Source organism: Cydia pomonella, chromosome 8 (assembly GCF_033807575.1).
Source record: "Cydia pomonella isolate Wapato2018A chromosome 8, ilCydPomo1, whole genome shotgun sequence".
In the NCBI taxonomy this organism is placed as follows: Eukaryota; Metazoa; Arthropoda; class Insecta; order Lepidoptera; family Tortricidae; genus Cydia; species Cydia pomonella.
In genome coordinates this window covers 15335434-15351769 of record NC_084710.1, presented here as the reverse complement: position 1 = coordinate 15351769, position 16336 = coordinate 15335434, and the positions used below count along the sequence as shown (strand labels likewise).

The 16336-nt window shown below is 35.0% G+C and overlaps 1 protein-coding gene across 5 annotated transcripts in view; it reads right to left on the bottom strand.

Moving 5' to 3' along the window:
• LOC133520667 (uncharacterized) overlaps nucleotides 1-15756 on the bottom strand; it is a 47242-nt gene extending 31486 nt beyond the window's left edge. Inside the window, exons 1-8 of one of the 5 annotated variants that reach the window (XM_061855260.1) lie at nucleotides 15585-15756; nucleotides 14782-14955; nucleotides 9338-9532; nucleotides 8519-8629; nucleotides 7039-7059; nucleotides 5370-5481; nucleotides 3899-4016; nucleotides 2958-3093 (exon numbers count right to left, since the gene is read on the bottom strand). In XM_061855260.1, the coding sequence (XP_061711244.1) occupies nucleotides 2958-3093; nucleotides 3899-4016; nucleotides 5370-5481; nucleotides 7039-7059; nucleotides 8519-8629; nucleotides 9338-9532; nucleotides 14782-14950 (862 nt within the window). In that variant the 5' untranslated portion in view covers nucleotides 14951-14955; nucleotides 15585-15756. The other 4 variants (XM_061855261.1, XM_061855258.1, XM_061855262.1 and 1 more) reach the window with 4 other exon arrangements.
• Between the last annotated feature and the right edge of the window lie 580 nt (nucleotides 15757-16336).

Here is a 16336-nt window from a genome sequence, read left to right as displayed (position 1 = left end):
AATTCCTTATTTACTCTCAGTCTAAGTCTTAAATAATATCCTTATTAACTCCGGGAATTTCGTTGTTTATTATGAATGCATCTTTCGGGAAATAACATACAGAAATAGTAGGAGCATTGACGTAAATGAAGATATACTTTAATTCATATTCATAACAACAGTTTATGAATGAATTAGTTGTCCGACTATTATGATTTTCCGGGTATAAGTAATATGTGTACTACACATAATTAATGTGGTTTAATTGAAATTTCCCATTAAGAAGATCAATGAGCAGAAATTATGTAACAATTTTACTGTATTGCCGCTAAGACAGAAAAAGCAAATAGGTAGTGTAGTGACATCAATAAATGATCATTATGATCAATTAAGCGACTACCCCAACTTTAGTTTTTTTTTTCTACATGTTAGACCGCGTTTCCAGTAACTCATTTTTTTATATGCTTCAACATATTTATATACAGATGGGCGAAATTTGGCCAGGTAAGCACGTAATTTTAACGACACTGATTCGCCTCCCTCTACCCTATAACATTATATGATCTGTGCTATAACCTAACCTAGCCCCCCTTGTCTGCAAAACCCTTTTACAACCCGTCACAGTTCCGGTGTTAGTTGTGGTGTAAGCTATGTTAATTGTAAGCTATGATTATTTAATACTCCTATTCTATTTTACCTTAGCGTTTACAATACATATGACGTTGAAGGTTTATGAGTAATTTGATGTTATTGAACGAGATGTCACGTATACCAATAAAATTATCAACGTCTTAATTTATATAAATTTATAAATAGTAACTTCTAAGAAGGAAGGAAGGATGTAAATATTTGGAATTTTATTATAATTGATGGAAAACACTGAGAAGATGATAAAAAATTGGCATGTACCAATAAGGTAATATTTTATACAATATAATAATATCTAAAATGTTTAATATTGACAATATACCATTTCGTATTATTAGGATTATTTTTGCCCACCGATTAGAAGTATATTTAGACTTTCAGAACGTTTTGTGTGAAAAAAGGGAAAAACGTCACTTTTTGCCACAATGTATTGGAATGGGCAGGTTTTCGCTACTCAACGATTAGCGCCTACTTTGCGTGGTGTCTAAATTTACTATAAAGGTCCCATGGGTTCAGGTTCTTCTCTAACAAGCACTAAGTGTAAGCGTTAGCGGGACGCCTGCATGTGCGAACCCAGGATCATGTTTTTAAATTATTATATTTTGTCTTTTTAGCTAGTTTTCACTACCTGCCCGTAACTCTGAAATTAGAATCGACATTTTTTTTACTAAATTAGGACATAAGGCCATGCAGCGACAAACATAAAACACCAGAATTACACTATGATAATTTCATTCGCTATAAAGTGAAAATTTTGCCCCTAGTTCTCTGTCTATAACCTTGTTTAAACGCGACTGGTATAAATGCCAATCTGCCATTCCATATACATTTATTCTTCACGTTAAAGAAATACGGTTGACAATAACACTATAATTAAGCATACAATTTATTGGGATAGTTGGCGCCTGATTGACTTATGCGGTAGACGTTAGTTAGTTAGCGTTTGACGTAAATATGGGTTTTGCCCGAATGATCACTGCGAAAATGCTTAATTTATAGCTATTACAATGTATATGAAAGAAAAGTAAATTTTGCGTTGAATTCAGGCATTTAGAAATCTAATTTACCAGAATTCGTAAGTAATCTTACATTGGCCTTACGGGTGAATTGCAAAAAAAAAATTGTACATTGTTAAAGGCCATCCCGTGGAGGCGCGAATATCCTTGAATCATGTCACACTCATTTCGCATCTTTTCATCACTCATCAAGTTGATCCTCTTGACAACACCTCCACAGCTGACTTCAAGGTAATACGAGTAAAACTGGCACTTTGAAAAGAATTACCGAGTAAGCGACAACAATTCCAGCGTGACGTAATTTTGAAGTGTCTAGGCCCTACACTGAACATCCAGTTTGAATATAAGGTCCTTGGTTGGACCCCAGAAAATTGTCTCCGATTCGCGTAAATATACCACTGTAAATTAAAGGCTCAATAAAGCCTTAAACGGCTCAAAGAAGCAAAATGGTTTTGAGTCAATTCGATGGCTTACCGCTTTATGACTTCGCCTCTGATATAGCTCAAATTCTGCTAAGTTTTGTATGTATTTAGGCAATTTTAAAATTCACAGACTCGAAAAACATTTAGTAAATGCTAGATGGGTCAGGTTAGTGATTATATATATTCGGTCGGTGTGTTAAATTACGTATTGTCGTCTAAGCTGAAACGAAGAAGGTCGATTTTTTTTCTTCTTTAAACTAACATGAAGCTCTTTCTAACAGGTTAAGATTAACCTTTTAAATGCAAAACGTCATATCGTATACAAAATCGCCACTGCGTGCCAAGCTTATGGGCGTAAACGAGCCAATCTTCCTACTTGAAAGCATGTTACATCGACAACAGCGTAATACGCATTACACGTAGTCGTACAAGCGTTCTTACAAATACCTAAATGTATGGAAGATCAAAAAAATTGCTTAAATAATATTTTTGACCCTGAAATATTGCGTTTATGTATGTCGTTGTCATACAATTTATTTTTCAATAAAATGTAAGGAATCGAATGGTACCATTTTCAGGCATTTTCTTTTTGAAAGTAATTTTTTTTTTGAGGACTTAGAGCCTTGTATTTTTTATAATCTCAATATGTCTTCCTAATTTCCACTTTTTTTATAATGGATAGCTCATTTTCTATCCATTTAGCTAAACTTTCTTATAATATTCAACATGTGTCAAGTACCCAATTACCAACGACTTGACCGACTTATACTTTGACCGCCCAGACATGAAAATGTGCTAAGACAAATGCAATCTTGATTTGTCAAAATAAGGATTCAAATTAGAATGGAACAGGAAACCTTAGTGACGGGCATTAGTGACCAAAAAGACTTACCGACTGTCGTGTAGCGCACGAACGTTTCTTGATTGTCCATCATGGCGTCTACGGCTTGCTTTTCGCAGTACAGCGCGGTTATTATAGCTATGCTTGGTTGTCGCGATGAACATAACATTGGCATTTGTTTCACGACCTACAGACAGAGACATACAACATTAGGACAACAAATTATTGTGCCAATTATACACCGATGCCGAAGGTACAGATGCAATGCATAATTATTTTCCATAGAATTTACACGGAAACATACCAATGTGTCTTGCTATTTCAGTCAGTCTCGGTACAAATACGAACGTTTTCGAGAAAATGAAAACTATTATGCACTACATCTGTAAGTAAGCTCTATACAAAAGCGTAAACTGAAATAGATACGAAAGAAAACTAAACAAGGCCTCCAGTGCCCAGGGCTGGGCTATAACCAGCGTTTTCTGCATTCGCGGCAGGCGCCATAACTACTAGGCCACCCTGTTCATGGCGATACCGGTCGATATTTTTCGCAAGCTTTGAAATGCTAAGCGCCTTTGATCTTACATCTAAGGGTACTGTCAACTTTTTTGTAAATTAGATTAATTATCTATAAGACAACTCGCGGTCATCAGTCACGACGGCTTATTTCAATTGTGCCCACGTTTACGACCAGTTTTCATGTAAATTATAAATATTTTCAAAAATTGAGTTTTAGGTTAACCTGGAGCCCGATTCTGATTTTAATTTCTTGTTTTGCTGATAGCTCACATATCAAATCCATAACAGTTTCAAAACAAGAAATTAAAATCTGAATCGTACTCCATGGCTATTATAGTATTAAATATTGTAGGAGTATTCATAAGTGGCTCAAAATGTCGCATATTATGTGTGGTGACCTGGTGACCTAGCTTATTGTAAGCGCTTCAGAATGCAGTGTTTATGTACTCTATGGGTGTCTGGGTACAGGTTACCTGTGTGTCAACGCTGTGCTGCCGAATGTATAGTCCGTCTGACATAGCCCGTGTGAGGCCTTTTTCTTCTAGCGCCTCTAAGGCATCCTTTACTTCTGCTTTCGACCATTTTCCTGCCCTGTAATAAATAAATAAGTAGGTAAAAGGGAATCTTATACAAATGGACTTAGTCCCACAGTAAGTTCAATGAAGACGACGACGTTCAATGAATTATTTATTATTATTATTTATTATTTATAACTCCGGAACAAATATGTATTCGACTATTCGTGATAAACGCACAAATAAATGCCCTTACAAAGATTCGAATACGGGATTGAACAGTCACTATCGACTAGGCTAGGAGGCAGTTGATAAAACATCTTACAAATTAATATAAAGTAATTAATTTTACTAGTAAAATTAGCATTTTTTTAACTTGTTAACGCATTGCCTATTATTATAATGTTTTTTTTTCGTACTTTACGACCACTAGCGCCGTCTAGTACGGTTAATTAATTTTACGCATGTTATTACATAGGCATTAACAGCAAAACTCAATTATAAATCGTGTCGTTCACGACGACGCGTGCCTTGACTAGTATTGTCATGTTAAAAATTTGATTTGACAAAACTGCGCGTCATCGTGGATGACACGAACTATAAAGTGTAGTCCTACCCTCAACAGATGGCGTATTGTAAAATTACTGACTTACTCGTTTATCTACTGGGATGAATTTACTAATAAAGCAAGCGTATGAAGCGTAATTAGGTAAGCGTTCATATCTTTATGGGAATACTTAATTTTAGAAGAGCAATAAAATGTTATGAAAGTACCACGCTTCGAATTTGACATTATGAGGTCACTGTGATTGTCAAAAGTTGATGTTTGACAATTTCTTTGCCAAAAAACCTTTGTCGTCTTATGGTAAATATGTTCTACTTCAGGTGTCGAACTATGGATACGATTTTTTATAACTATACAACTATTTTAAAAATCAATAACTCTTTACATATTTTGACGACCGGTTTGGCCTAGTGGGTAGTGACCCTGCCTACGAAGCTGATGGTCCCGGGTTCAAATCCTGGTAAGGGCATTTATTCGTGTGATGAGCATGGATATTTGTTCCTGAGTCATGGGTGTTTTCTATGCATTTAAGTATTTATAAATATTTATATATTATATATATCGTTGTCTAAGTACCCTCAACACAAGCTTTATTGAGCTTACTGTGGGACTTAGTCAATTTGTGTAATAATGTCGTATAATATTTATTTATTTATATTATATTAATCTAATTAAAGCATATTGTCATTGTGCTACGTATTTAGATATATATATAAAATACTCTTTATTGAATACCTCAACTCAATAAAATATTACAGAAACAAAGACAATTTATCAAAGATAGACGCAGGAAACGGTCGGTCTTATTCTGATAGGTAGGTACGCTATTTCTGCGATAGTATAAATATCCGATGTTGAACTTACGTGATGAAATCATCCACGGTCAACGGGTTGGGGTAAGCATTCTCAATCATATCCAGTACCCTCTGTTCTGATATAACAGGCGTTTGGTTTGCCGCACTTTCTTCAATAAACGCTGAAAGGTATATTCATACATTAGTTAATGATAAAACAAGTACTTAATCAAATTAACTAAGGCGGTGGTAGGTTTGAGATGTCCACCCGAAGTTTTGGTTTCGATATCGGCAGGTTTCAGCATAAAAATCATGTTTTGGCCGAAGATTCGATATCGGCCAAAAACTGCCTAAACGGTATTTTCGGGACTGTCCATGTTTTGAAGTTATGAAGTCGTTTAGTTTCGGCAAAAAATCCGGTTTCGTTCGGATTCGGACACTAATTTGAGCCCCAGCTCGTACCATCATCCACACGGTTAACTGACTTTTCGCAAACCTAATTGCAAAGCCTATAAGTACATAAGGTTCACCAATGATCAGATAGTAAGAGCTTTGCTAATATACGAAATATCAGTAGCTCTTCGGTGAAGGAAAACATCGAGAGAGAACCGGATTCATTCCAATAGGCCTAGTTATTTTCAGTTTACCATCTGGATTGAAGGACCAGAAAGTGTTCCAATTCCTAGGAAAGATTGCGAAAAGCAGATCCCGTGCTTTAGGATGCAAACGAGAGAACCGTACCATCAGGAGGATAAGTATCGTTGCATCGAATGGGATGCGTTGAGAATGGTACGAACAAGTTAAAGGACGGTCAACACACTGCGGTAGAAAATATCTGGCGGAACGGTACGTATAATTTTTTCAAATTGTCCGATCCGATATCGGATGTCGGATGACCCTAATATTTTATTTTTGCATCAAGGTTTTTTTACCAACAAATGATTATTAAATGAATAAACAAATATATTTAAAAAGGCACTTTTGTACATTTTAACTTCTTTGTGATCATGTCCGACATCCGATACCGGAACAGAAAACGATCTTACGGTGCATATAATTTCTAATGTTATGTGAGTGAAAATACGACGGCCCATTTAAAGGTCTGCTTTACTTAAATCTAGCTTAAACTTAAAACAGTTCAACAACTAACTCTAATTATTACCTATACATCGATATACTGGTAGTAGGTATCACGTTATTTCGTTAATGTTATATTATAACGGTTATTCTGCTAAAAGGTGGCTACAATGCATCATACATATATTTAAGGTGTTTTACATAGGCAGCTATACAGCATATGAACGTATGTAGCTGCATGAGTATTATAATTACTGTTATATGACCATGCAGTGTCACTTGCTACGCGCAAAGATATCGAAGCGACCAAGGTGCCCAAAACAACTGAACATTCACTTTAACGCCTTCGCAATAAAATAAAATAAAATATAGATAAATAGAAGCGTGTAGAGATATTTGTGAATACTTTGGCCGCTGCGGTATATTTGATGTTGATGTACAACGATATTAGCAGCTATTACATTCCGTATGGGTCACAACTTATATCAGAAATAAAGGTCTAATAGCACATGCTACATGAATTAAATTAGCTATGAAATAAGAAATATAAGTAGATATGTACATCTCATAATCATGTCAACAGAGGAACATGCTTGCACTCAAAGAAAAGAAAATAATTGTATACATACAGCCATTACAATAGACGTAAGTATATGTCTTACTTGAAATAACGCCATTTGATTCTGTACGATAAATAACAAAAAAAAGTTATAATAAATATATGTAGTGATAGAAGTATATAGTAATAATATGTTAAGCCATCCACCACCCAGTACCTATTTTTTTTTTATCAGAGGTAATTTATAAAAATAAGAAGTAAAATTCATCATACCTACACAATCTGAACTTTACACTGTAGGTAAACTAAATATATGTATACCGAGATGAGTAGTTTACAAAATGTAGAAAAAATATTGATCTACAATTTCATTTACGACTTCGTTGCAAGAAGTGTTTTATTTTGCTAACTGGATCCATATAATCCATTATGGTAATAAACAATCAACTGTCACGAAGATGATGCAATGAACCCATACATTTTATACTGGTGCCCTATTTTTACATCCGAACTATAAACTCTCTTGACCTACTTCTAGAGCGTTAAACTTAAAATATCGTATCTGAAAAATGGCTGCATTTCTAATTTTGGAGGTTTGATAGCGAATATACCTACCTAATAATAGCAAGTTTTTTAAATGGCTGGAAGGTGCGCTCGTTTCAGTCAGTTTGAATATTTCGCCCGCTTAGCTTATTGTTGGATGAACAGAAAGCATGATAAATACTGGCAAATAGTTTAAGTGATATTAGACAAACAATCAAATAAGTTCTCGTCTGTTTAATTTTACTATTTTTTTTTTTTACTTTTTGTATTTAAAAACTTAAAATCCAATAGCCGAACCGTATTTTTAACGTATTACTCAAAACCCAAATAACCTCTCGTTTTAAGTCTCTTATTTTCACAAAATTAGCCGGAAGGTATTAAAAGAGCCATCAAGAATTCACTTCCGGAGCTAATATCCCGTTGATGCCCCATTAACCTGATTCATTCACTAATTTACTATTTCGGCACGTTTCTGTGGAAAGCAATTAGCTGTAGAAACTTTATTCCTTGTTTACATTGTAATTGTTCGGACTATGCTAATTAGGTACCTCGGTGGAATCATTTAAAAAAGTTTTAATTTATTAAGATATGTTCGCAAAGAGTTTAAGCTTTGTAAGATGATGGACTTGGTATTTACCTACCTACCTACAAACCTACCCTCGATAGACTACTTAAACTACCTGTAGAATAACGCTCATAATAAAAAAATGCGTTCAAATTGCAATTCTATAATACCTAAGTGTTCATTCTGGGATCAAAATTCGAAAAACGTTACGCATCATTATAGTGTGCTCTGTGTCTCATGGCTTAATTGAAAAAGGCGTCACTTCAGTCAGATAGGTAGAATAGATGCGGGTTTAATTTCCATTAGCTTTTCTTCTGTTTTCGATATGATATTTTCAATAATTCCCTTAAATTATATCTGTGCTTAATAGTTAATATTATGGTAGCCACCAACGTTGAACCAATTTATACCTGGTTTTCTTAAACCATAAAGTCGTAGAACATATCGAAAACGTTGAAGATACAAAATAGCATACCTGGAGGTGGAGTTCCAGTCCCTTCTTGTCGTAGTTCTATCTCTAAAATTTTTAATTGAAGGTATTTGTGTTGCATAAGCTTTATTATCTTCTTGATGAATCCCACGTAATCTGTAATGGAGAAAAAAACATATTTAAAACCACTTATCTTTTAATTGTCTTCCGTCATAGATGTCGTCATCGCTAATGATAATAACAATGGGTTGTACCATGAGCAAACTAAATAGAATACTGAATTGCGTGCGGTGCGTCAAAAATGATTATAGGTAAGGGAGTGTTAATTTGGCTTTCCTTTTCTTCACGAGCCGTGGGAAAAGCTCTCAGCTACTTATCTAGTCTTTGGACGGTCGGACACTGATAAATAGCAGAACTAGAAATAAACAGCTAATTGCTAAAGTTCTAAAAAGGGGTTATCGCTTAATGATTGAGACAATTCATGACAATATTGTACTATGGTGTGGTTTAGATTTTAAAATACTTAGTAGGTAAAACATTTAACAAAATAGTTTCAAATTAAGGTACCTATACTTCTACAAGGAAGTAAGCGTAAGTGGGTGCCACATCAACCATCCCAGTTCCCAGTTAAGTCCTAGGGTAACAGATAGGTCCCTTTTGGGAAGAAATGAAGCCCAGCAAATAGGTATTTGCCCGACTTCACAGAAAAACAGTTGAACGTAACTCTTGAAGTAGGCACTGACCCCACTGAATAAGGCATGCGCTCCATGCGGCCGCTTTAAATCAGCATCGAAGCGTGCGCGCCTTCCCGCAAAATGATACTATTTGGCTATAATACGGGCTGTAAAAAATGGAACTATATACCTTTTGGGAAGTCTTGCGGGCTGACCAGCTCCCTGAAGAAAGCCTGCGCCTCGTGCGGCCGCTCGCCGGGCGTCATTTGCGGTTTGAACCAGAATCGGAGCGCGCGCGCCTCCCGTGTGTGAGAGCCGTTTGCAGCTGAAACTAGGTACACTCTGAACTCTAGTTGCGCGTGACATGGCTCTGTTACGCCGTTTTCTGGAATATTAAAAAATAAATTTAAAAAAATAGGAAGCCTATAATTTACATGGTACCTTTGCAAATTATAGAAGGCCCAATTAACTCGAGATACGGGTGAAAACGGGTCAGTTCAAAACGTCGATATCTACGTTTAAATATTTGCAAACGTTGTCTATTCTGAATTACCTAACCCTGTAAATCTAAAGCGCCTTTTATCTAAACCTATTCTCATTTATATGAACACCTTTTATCTAAATCTAATACTATTCCTCGCTTAATCCATCGTAAGTGTTTATATCCAAATTTCTCTCGCTCTACTAAGATTAATGAGAAAGATTTTTGTTGCATTTTTACTATGTGATACCTCCTAGGCAATCTTAGGTAACGTTATGATATGATAACGTGGTGAATTAGTGATGCAATGAAAAAAAAAAACATCTGTTAGATAGTGATAAAAATTATAAGTATCTAAGTACTCATTTACTACATTTAAGACCAATAAAAACCCGTGTTTCGCTAGAGATTCTATGTAGGTACACATTACACAAATAAATGTATACTGGGTACAGTGGCTATAAAGCTTTTAAGTAGGGTTAGGTAAATTATATTCGGCGCAACCTAAGATCACATATTTGACATTATGATTTGACCCGAATGTATATGAACATGGTATTCACTGCAGGATAGTCTGTTTTGTTTATAGTTTATTTTGACATATTAAAATTATTAGGTTTTTTTATTGGGTTGATGGGATTTTATTAAGTTGTCCTAAGTCTAGTAGTATGTATGTAGGTGCCTAAATATTTTTTTAGGTATTGGTGTTAGAATATTTGTATGTGATAATAAACATAATTAGCAAAAACTTTACCTTTGAACCTTTTCGCCAAGACCGTAAGATCTACACGGGGCTTGACGGGGATTTATGTACATATGTAGCTACCAGTTAACGCATTCACTGCCAGGGACGTCACGTAGGTAAAATCTTTTATGACGGTGAACGCATATATATGCGTTGGTGGCAGTGAATCCTTTAAATGGCCAGTCTTAGCATAATACATATAAGGGTCAATTCATAACTGTCAAATATCTAATCTTAGAAAATGTTCACTATAGTGTATTCCCACGTGTCTTTTGCACCATATGTGCTCAAGATTGGACCATCATAGGACAAAAACGCATTATCTCGGCGAATAGGCGACTACAAGTCATTTCCACTCCAACTAGGGAGGTATACTCAATAGACGCGCGATCTAAGGCCTTGGTCGTTCTCATCACCCGTCGCCAGCGGCGTGTGTATAATGTGTTCGTACTGTTCGGAAGCGGTAGTTGTCGCCCGCCGCCCGTCGCGGGCAACGTCCAGGTGAGAACGACCAAGGCCTAAGGATTTCCTCTTTATCGATATCGCTAGTCGCTAAGTCTTAACATCTTCTCCTAGCCAGTAAAAACCGTTTTTCGCCAGCGCAGCGGGCGGTAATTGCTACTGCTTACACAACCAGAAAGCAATAAGTGAAGTGAATGCATATAATTCAAACACAATCTCGAACGATTCATATTACGGTCCTGATTGACTGCTATTATGGTCAAGCAGAACTGCAATTTGTAATGCAACAATGACAAGTTCATTGCACGGTCACGACTAATAATAATGTGTACAGTTGCCATCAGATATATTAGAGCGGCCAAGGTGTCCGAAAATATCGGAACATAACAACGTCTTGATGCCTTTATTGCATTGTAAATATATTTGTGAACACCTTGCTGATAGCTACTGTAAGATATGTATACTTTATCCTTCTTGTTACAATAAGGTTCATATGTAAATATATGTAAGGTGTATTCGGGTAATTCCGACTATTTCAAAATACTCCGAAAATCCATCTTATTAGAGTCCATTTTGTAATCATCCGAAGTTATTAACTTTCTGAGATTACCCGAATACAGCTTATAACTAGGCTAGACTAGCTTTTGCATTAGACTTCCGCGTATGTCGCTATTCAGCACCCTTCCCCCGTATACCCGTTACTAAACTCCAATCACAAATGCATCCCCAGTGGTTAATATTATAATACAATTGGTGCTAAAAATTTGATCGAAATCCGTTCAATAGCATAACGGAGGAATGAACAACCAAATATAAGTACAAATTTTCACATTTCTAATACACATAATATTAATAGAATGTCAACTGGACGTAAGCAATTTTAAGTCATACTACGTGGACATGCGGTACATAATGTCAACAATTTGTTTTGAATGTACGTTATCTAGTGTCTAAGAATACTTAATGAAGTCATTGAACGTAATTAGAGATAATTACATTAATTACACATCTGCCGTGTAACGCCAGCGTCAGTTATATCTGAATACCTATATCAAAAATAAAATAGTCCTCCAGTGCCAAATTAACCAGCCGGCGTCCCCAACTTACGCGGCTGACGTCTTGGACCCATAAGCTACCCAACCACGGTGGTACCTGTCCCAATTTCTCGAGTATGCGTGTGAGTTTAATATAGCGAGAGAAATAAAATTATATAATTTGTTCCCTAAGTTTTATGTGAAAAAATATTTTACAATAAAAAATATTTCGATAAAAAATTTATAACCAATAGAAAATAGCTTTATTACCATTGAAGTTTTACGGGTCCCATTTGCCGTCTCGTGGCCCATTAGGGCAACGCGCCTACTATTTGGACGCTCCTAATCTAGTCTATTATAGTAATGGCATATTTTAGTGAGTGGGAGATACATTTGTACCTACTCCACTTTACTCTACAAAATTTAATTGTCGGAATACTGATAAGTTGACCAGTTTGCATAATATCCTAACTTTTATGGAAGCTGCCCTAATTAACAGAAAAAATCAGTTTAAATTAAATATACTTACTTCTAATTTCAAGTGCGCATTTCTGAGCTTATATAAAGTCAATATCTCAAAGACACCGGTATTCTAATTAACTCCATTTACGAGCGTGTAAATTTGCCTTAGAGCCTGTTTACATATTGATTAGTGTTTAGTATGAGTTCTTACATTTGCTGCTAAACGCAAGTATTATCTCGGACGATCGATGTTCGAAATGACATTGATATGTCATAGTTTTCAATTGTTTGGTTGAGTTAAATAGCTTGCTATACAACAACGCTATATGCAGCATTTAATTATTTGTTATGAAAAATAATAAAATACAATATTACGAAAATTAACTATGCCATTTAGATTCCATAAATGTACTTATCCATACCCATACCCCCAAAGTGAATTTTCACAAAAACGGAATTTAACAAACACCCCGTGTAGATCTTACGGTCCTGGCGAAAAGGTTCAAATGGTAATGTTTTTACTAATTATGTTTATTATCACATACAAATATTCTAACACCAATACCTAAAAAAATATTTAGGGACCTACATACATACTACTAGACATAGGACAACCTAATAAAATCCCATCAACCTAATAAAAGTAATAAAAAAACTTAATAATTTTAATATATCAAAATAAACCATAAACAAAACAGACTATCCTGCAGTGAATACCATGTGTTTAGTTCGTAAAAATATAAATCTAATTTAAGGAAACTCGCGAATGCCGAGAACGGAAGTTACAAGGTCAAAACATGTGTTATCTACACAATGTCACAAAATCAATTTAGCTCTTGGGTTACGTTTTCCTTCTTTGTCCAACTCATTATGTAGTATGTTATTAGGAAGGGAAGGAGTGAGTTCATAAAATGATTGGTTAAATAGAAATAGCACTGATGAAGTGTATGCTAATTGTGTTTTAGATTAGTCATTTTTCAAACATAGCCTTTAATGGAAACTTTAGTCATGGTGCATTGTTTATGTAACCAATTGCAAGTTTATTTTTATTACTTGAATAATAAGTAAAAAAAGCATGCAAAAAGTGTATTTTGCTACCAATGTTTTTCTAATAAGATTTTTTTTTCATCACACTTGCTCGAAAAAGTTCTTATTTCATGCAGATGTACTGAAGGACAAAGGCCTATTTTGTTCCCGCGGTTTTTTTAATTAGCTATAGCTTTTTTTAATTATGTCTTTTTCATACAAACCAAGTAGTATAAATGAGTTTTACTATTAAAATACTGACGTTTATAATTTAATATTTTTGTTTATGTTTAAAATTAAATAATACAATTAATTTAACAGCCATTTAAAATATTTTTACATAATTCTTAATCGTGGCTGAATGCTGGATAGGTCTGTGCCCTCGCTAACCTAACCTGTCAATAAATTACAAAATGGCAGACGAATGCTTGATATGTCACCGTATTTAAGAATGATTTCGTTTAAAATTTAGAATTTTTCTTCGCAAGTGTGATGAAAAACAAGAGCAATTTTTTGCACTTTTGAATTAAGAACTCTCTTTTATTCCTATAAAAATAAAATAAAATTTGAGTTCATTTTGTACTTGTACAAGAATGCGGGGACTAACAAGGTTAAGTTGAGCTTAGGCACTGTGAATCTCATCTTGCTTAGTGTGGTGTGGTAGCACAGCAGATGTCATTCCATTCGTTCCTACTAGTGAGTAAGGTTGCCAGAACTCGATTAGGATGCGGGGTGTTAGGGTCGGCAACGCACATGTGTCACCTCTGGAGTTGCAAGTGTCCATAAGCTACAGTAACCGCTTACGATGCTGGCGGACCGCATGCTTGTTTGCCACCAACATTGTTAAAAAAAAAACCATACTAACATATGGGTAAGTACTAGACAGGTCGCAAGCAAAAGAAAATATCAACAATAATGAAACCAATGGTATATGCTAAATTAGTAGTTTCATAACAGTATAAAATCATTAGGATGTTTTCATAGCAACATAATCTTGACCCACTTCCCACGGAATATAATCAAGCATATAATAATAATATTATTAAAGTACAAACATTTAAAGAAAAAATGATACAAGCCAAATCTTATTAGTATTAGTACTCTGATATTGGGGACCTTTTACGTCTCCAGATTTAATGTATTTTTTGCCATAGAGACTATACATCTCTATTGTATTCAATAATAATTAATTTTAAGATTATTATAATGTAATTAAGATTAAGATTATTATCATGTCACTATATGATGTTACTATAAATGTTGTATTGACTTGTAAAAGAGCCCTTGAGGCCTACTTGCAGAATAAATTTTTGATTTTTGAATTTTTAACATTATTCTACTAAACATTATTCTAACAGAAACTTCTGAATTAAATCACAATTTAACATGCGGTGATAAAAATGTAAAAATTAATTCATTCTTACCATAAACTTGTTCTTTGTTGATAATGATGCCAGTGTGATCCCCTCCTGCTACATGTATCTTGTCACTGGCCTCCGCTTGCACCACCTTCCTCTCAACTACCAGAGTTGTGGATGTGGCCGTCTTGCACTTTGGAGTCATTATCACTTTTTCTTCTACACTGTCCGCCATTTTTTCTGGGTATATAGTTTATTAATTGTATATATTTCAGAATGCAAACACCCTTTTCATGCAAAGTTATGTGACAAAATCCTGAGATATAATAATATTTTTTTGCTTGAAGCAGATAACACAACAAATAAAACTTTTCTGGGGCAAGTTAATTTATGAAACTAGTTGTTTAAAGAGCCTATCAATTAGTGCAATAAATTTATAATGTACATTAGTATAATTAAACACACCCACGTATTCAATAAACATGCTACAATTGAAATAAATTAAAGAACGTTTTCGTGCCAAATCGAAATTTGAATATGTCAACAAAGTGATTATGCTTTCGTATAAGAATAATAATCCCAAAATCCGTGACAATCGCTCGTTCCCGCCTCAATAAGACACCGATGACTCACTTCTTTCTTTAATTTATGACGAATGGTACAGAGTTGCACCGGCACCACACCACTAAAAGATGTAGGAGGTCACTTATACTAAGCTATGATTATAAGGCAGGACTATCGAGCGAAGTATTACAAGGCGAGCCTGTTTTGATACAAACTAGGATCAAAAACAAAGCGAAACCACAGTGTAATTAGAAATGAAACGGTGTGATGTAATATGATATAAATAAATGCTTTAGTATCATTACCTGTTTATTTTTATCACTTCCGAGTTGAAAGAAAAACAAAATAAACAATCCTTTCTAATCAAAATCACGAGTAAAGGCTACCACAACCTCAAGATGCTATCTCTAATCTAACACTGTCAAGTGTCAGTCAGTCAAGTCGATGACACTCATTTGATACTGATGACAGGAGCGTTCAAAGCACTTTTTCAATTTTTTTTTCTTTTTTGGCTAACGCTCAGAATAATAGCAGCGTTTTACCTTACAATAAAACGCTTATTAAGCGAAATACCTTATTTGAAGCCTATTTAATATTTGAGAGTGCGATGCTGTTTGACAGATGACGTAGCGGTTCACTATAGGCTGACACCTACCCCCTTTGTACTTGTATTTCAAGTTTTAACCCCCTCCACCAGGCGCCCGTGGCCCGCGGCCGCGGAGCTCTTCATTGGGTCTCAAAATATAAATAAAACGAGGTTGCAATATACCACATTCGAAAAAGGATTGCATTTGATATTATTTATTATTTCGTTTTCAATATGAAGAGACATACCAGTTGACTTGTATGTATAGACTATAGATGTTGCTTATTGCAACCTGCATGGTAGGAGAAAACGCAGTGAGTTAAAAATACCCTCGACGGGCATTATATAAGTGATTTGGTTTATTGCAACTGAGTGTTGTAGCCACAGGCGAATTTAAAAATATAGGCTTCAAATAAGGTATTTCGCTTAATAAGCGTTTTATTGTAAGGTAAAACGCTGCTATTAAGCTTC